Source organism: Sturnus vulgaris, chromosome 11 (assembly GCF_052056855.1).
Source record: "Sturnus vulgaris isolate bStuVul1 chromosome 11, bStuVul1.hap1, whole genome shotgun sequence".
Taxonomy (NCBI): domain Eukaryota; kingdom Metazoa; phylum Chordata; class Aves; order Passeriformes; family Sturnidae; genus Sturnus; species Sturnus vulgaris.
The window spans coordinates 16,658,364-16,663,482 of NC_142253.1; the positions used below are offsets into that span (position 1 = coordinate 16,658,364).

Genomic DNA, 5,119 nt, shown 5'->3' on the forward strand with positions numbered 1-5,119 from the left:
CACGTGCTCTGCCGTGGCCGGCTCTGCCAGCCTGGGAAGGAGGCAGGCTGCCGCAGGGAGCGGGCTGCCGTTCGGGGTGTGCTGGTTCCCTCTTGCGGTGTGTGGGTGCCAGAACCGCGGTGCTGTGGGGTTGCAGGAGCCTTTTCAGCACGAGTCACTGCTGATCGACCGGAAGGAGCACAAGCTGACCAAGGCAGAGAAGAAAGCAGCCAAGAAGAGCTATGAGGAGGAAAAGCGAGCGTCCGTCCCCTACACCCGGCCGTCCTACGCACAGTATTACCCAGCCAGTGACCAGAGTCTGACGAGCATCCCTGCCTTTAGCCAGAGGAACTGGTGAGCACCTGCCTCTTCCCTTCTCCCTTCTGTAGACATGGAATGAGGGGGCAGAGGATGCTTCTCACTGTGGGATGGGTGCTGCACTCTCCTCCCTCCTCTCTCACTAGGCGACCAGCCCTCAAGGGTGAGGACAAACCAGTGGCAAGCGTCCGCCCAGTTCAGTCCACCCCCATTCCAATGATGCCCCGGCATGTCCCCATGGGCAGTGCAGGATCAACCTCAAGTTCCAACCCTGCTGTCAACTTTCCCATCAACTACCTACAGCGAGCTGGTGTCTTTGTGCAGAAGATTGTTACCACCACAGGTGAGTTGCTGCTGCTCAAAGTGGGTTGGGTCGTGATGCCCATGGTGAACTGAGGATCAGGGTGAGTTGTTGATGTCCATATGGGCTGTGGGCAGATGGGCACCAGAGGAAAGGACAATGTATCTCTGCATTTGAGTAGTTCCTCTGTGCCTGGAGGACTTTCCCTGCAGGTATACAAGAACCATGGACCTGGTGGATTGTTGGGACTGAACTTTCCCTGACAGGACCTGCAATTCTGTCGCTGGTGGTTCTGGAGATGCTATGCCAGGACAGCATGGCTTTTGCTTCCTTGGAGCCTCTGCTGCCTTCTTGTGCTGTGTAGAAATAAACCTAGGGCTTGCTTATAGCACAGCACACAGGAGAGACAACTGCACTGCAAAAAAAGGGGTTGGTGGTGCACCTGCCCTCTTCTGGCTGTGGCTGGCATGTAGTTTAATGGGCACTATTCTGTTTCTTTCCCCACTGCCAGATATTGTCATTCCGGGTACAAACACATCCACTGATGTGCAAGCAAGAATCAGTGCTGGCGAGAGCATCCACATCATCAGAGGGACAAAAGGTAATTCTGTCCTGCTAAGATTTGTGGATAGGGTCCTAGCCAGTGCTAATTAGGAAGGAAAATTATGTGAAGGCGTGAATCAATCCCTTGAGAAAAAAAGAAACAAGAAGGGAGGGAGGTCTAGAGTTTGCAGTGACTCTGTTGCAGCCCATGTGCTGGGTGTGCTGAGGCTGCATGGCTGTTGCAGCTGAGGCTGCTCGGCTGTTGCAGCTGTGGCTGCTCTTTTCCCTGAGAGGAGCTGTTGAACTTTGTGGCTCAGTTCTTCCTGCTCACAACACTCACTGCCAGTCCTGAGGCAGCCAAACATTCTCTGGTTCTCCCAGAGCAAACTGTTTCAGGTGTGAAGTTCCACATTTCCCACTGGCACACTGGGAGGGGGTTGATCTCCAGTCCAGGAAAGCTGAAAGAGTGAAAGTGAGGGATGAGGAAGGGGATATGAGCCCTCCATTGGGCCCGTGCAGCACTGCTGTCCTATTCTTGCCCAAGGAACCTTACAGGCTCATAGATCCAGGTCCTGAGCTGAGACTGGAGTTGCAATGAAGTTGTTGAATGAAGTTGTCCTGCCTCTGTTCCAGGGACGTACATCCGGACCAGCGACGGTCGGATTTTTGCCATACGGACCACTGGGAAGCCAAAGGGCAATGAAGACCGTCGGACAGCTGCCTCAGGTAGGGGCCTGTGGGTGCTGTGTGGGGCTTGCACATGTGCTTTCCTGCTGGAGTGTCTGGGGCAGTGTTCCCTGGTGTATTCCATCATGTATGTGTTGAGAGCTGACCCTGCCATATCCCAAGATATTCCTATCCTCCTTTCCACTGTTGCCTCTTGGCCTGCAGGTTTTCCTCTGGGGTCGTATTTCTCACCTGTCCCATGTCCTTGTTTGCAGGCTCCCAGAGCTCTTCCCTGGAGTCCACGAGCAATGGCAGACACAGTGCCTCATCCCCGCAGCTCCCCAGCGCCGAGGAGCTCACTCGGCCCATCTCCCCCGACAGCCCCGAGATCATCAGCGAGCTGCAGCAGTACGCCGAGGCGGCGGCCGCGCGCGAGTCCCGACACAGCTCTCCCAGCACCACCGCGGCTCAGGGCCACGGCGCCCGCACAGACACCGCGCCCGGCGCCGCCCGGGGGGCCGAGCAGCGCCTGGGGGCTCCCTGCATGGCTCCCTCCGTGTCCTCGGCCCTGCCAGCCACCAGCCAGCACGGCGATGCCCACCCGGTGTTGGACTTACGGGGCAACAAGCGCAAGTCGACGTCGCCGTCGGCTCCGGAGGAGCAATCCCGGAGGCAGCAGAAGAAGCGCCAGTTGCCATCGTCCGTGCAGCCGTACGAACACGGGTACCCCGTCTCTGGTGGGTTCACCATGCCTCCTGTCTCTTTAAACCACAACCTAACCCATCCATTTGCCTCCCAGCCAGGAAACTCCTTGTACATGGGCACTGGCTCCTCTTATTACCAGCTGCCCAATTTACTCCCAGACCCTCATCTGGTGTTCCCTGTGACTACTGACCCTCTGCTGACAGCCGGCACCGCCAGCTCTTCTGCTGCTACCTCAGCCACCGCCAGCGTCCCCTCATTCATGCTAAACCCTTCTCTGACAGGGGTGCTGCCCAATTACTCGCTTCCCTTCACGCAGTCACTCCTGCCCGAGCCCAGGATGTTCGCTCCTTTCCCAGCCCCCATCTTGCCTAGCAGCCTTCCCAGGAGCATGGCATCTGCCTACCCTGGCTACGTGTCCCCTCACTCGGGCTACCCGGCTGGGGGTCTCCTTCGGTCCCAGGTGCCTCAGTTTGAACCCCAGGAGGTCCCAGAGGTGGGATGCAGCTCTAATGACGAGGACAAAGACGACGATGTCATAGAGATCACAGGGAAATAAAAAAGGCCCAGCTCCTGCTTGGTCTCAGCTCCGCCAGGAGGCAAAAGTTGCAGGACCTTTTTGGGAGTCAGGATTTTCCCTCTGGGCCACGGCAGTGGGTGGAGAAGGATGCAAAGGGTGTGGCGTGGGGGTGGTTTGTTCTTTTCGTTTTGTTTTGTTGTTCTTTAGCTGTCAAGGATAAGAATTGTATTAGGGGCTGGGAGATGGGAGAGGGATAGAGTGGACCTTTGAGAGCCGAGGGAGCAAGAGCCGGGGAGGAGGGAAGCAGCAATGCAAACTGTAGGAGTGCCTCCCCCCACGCTCCGTCTGTCTGTCTGTCTCTGTTCTCTGTCTTGTCTCGCTGTGGAGGCTTGGTGTTGTGAGTCACTGCCCTTCTCAGGCCTGGAGGCGCTGGCAGGGCCGAGCTCCCTCTCACATGAACTGCCTTATCTGTGAACTTCTCTCACTGCGAGAGGGGTGGGCCGGGGGTGACTCCACCAGAGGTTGGGGACAAAGTGTTTTTGATGGGGAGGGAGTTGGGAGGCATCTACATTGTGTATGTTGGGGCAGGGAGGGAGGGGATTGATGTCAAATAAAAGAAGAAAGAAAAAAAAAAAGATAAAAAAAAGAAAATACCCCACAATTTGTCACCCTCTTCAAATTCACATGAGACTAGTGTGAGGGCTCCAGGCAGGTTCCTGTGCCAGGGCTCTGGTGGAGGCTTCCCCCAGGCCCTTCTGGAGGGTCCCGTCCAAGGTAGGTTGGCCCTGTGGGTCTGATGCCACCTCTGTGTGCCAGGCCAGATGAGTGGAGCAATCCCACATGTCTTGGTGGCCATCAGAGGGGAATCCTGCTGACTTCCCCATATCCTGCCGGGCTGTGTGAAGGCCGTGTCTCACCCTGCTGTGGCCCACCAGATCCAGGGGTGGGTGGGCTCTCTGCTGCTTCTGAACAGCACCAGGCAGTGGAAAAGGCTGGGAGGGGACACTGGACCAGTGCCAGTTGTTGTTGAATCTGTGACTGGAGAGACTTTCCCCTGCACAGAATCTCTACATTAATTTATTTCAAGAAGGCATATTTATTGTCTGGGGAGTCTTTCTTTCTACTTTTAAATTAATTTCCATATTAAAAAAATAAAAAGCTGGCCTCCATCATGCAGTGGTCGCTTGTTGGGTTGTCTGTGTGGGGAGGAGCAGATGGTTGACCAAAGTCTAGCCTAGGAGCAGGGCCAGCTGTGGAGATGGCCTGTGGCTGACCCAGGTGGCACTGGATGGATGTGTTCCATTGGGACATTCTGCCAGAGCAGGAGTTGCTCTAGATGCTGAGCAGCTGGAGGGAGGATGGAATCCTTTTTGTGGGGAGGAGCACATGTGGAAGCCTTCTGTGCTCATTCCCAGTGAGAAAGAGGAGAGCTGTGAGCTGTATGGAGCTGGGAAAAGAGCTCTTGCTAGGGCAGTGCCTTTCCCCACGCAGGGAGTGGCTCCCCTGCTCAGCCCCAGGAGGACAGAGCCTGGTCCTGGCCCTGCCAGCAAGCACCCCAGCTTCTCCTCAGAGCCAGGGCTCCTAGGGACAGGCTGGGATATCCAGGTGCAGCTGGACTTGGAGCGTGTGACTGTGTGTGTGAACGCACTAGGATGGACACTTGAAATCCAGGAAATCTCCGTGTCACATGTGGGTGTCACCATGCAGGAGCTGTGCTCGCCTGCCTTGGATGTCCCTGGAGCTGGTGGTAGCCTGTAGGGGACCCATAAGCCATGGAAACTGCAGTCACTGGTGTTTGCTGGGACCAAGTAGGTGTAGGAAAGGGCAGGATGTCCTGACATCCTCCACCAAAGGGGTGCTCCCTTCCTTAGAGAGAGGGTTGTGTGTGCACGCGTGTGTTACGGAAACACAATAAAAAATGTTACGGGGCTTTCCTAGTGTCTTTCTCTGTTTAATGGACATTGTCTGTCAAACATAACCACGCCATTCATAGAAGCCTTAGATCAACAGTTTAGCTATGCAAATTATTTTAATTATTTTTTTAAAAAGACAAACATTAAAATAGTGCTTTCTTCTTTAACATATCCTAG

General features: G+C 55.4%; 1 protein-coding gene across 3 annotated transcripts in view; it reads left to right on the forward strand.

Moving 5' to 3' along the window:
* The window catches only part of RAD54L2 (RAD54 like 2), a 68,042-nt gene that overhangs the window by 60,220 nt on the left and 2,703 nt on the right, over positions 1 to 5,119 (forward strand). For 2 of the 3 annotated variants that reach the window (XM_088171621.1, XM_014869704.2), the window contains 5 exons: positions 137 to 333; positions 444 to 640; positions 1,110 to 1,199; positions 1,775 to 1,867; positions 2,083 to 4,201. In XM_088171621.1, the coding sequence (XP_088027747.1) occupies positions 137 to 333; positions 444 to 640; positions 1,110 to 1,199; positions 1,775 to 1,867; positions 2,083 to 3,068 (1,563 nt within the window). In that variant the 3' untranslated portion in view covers positions 3,069 to 4,201. Of the gene's footprint in view, positions 1 to 136; positions 334 to 443; positions 641 to 1,109; positions 1,200 to 1,774; positions 1,868 to 2,082; positions 4,202 to 5,119 lie in introns of those variants that run through there. The other variant, XM_014869705.2, reaches the window with a different exon arrangement.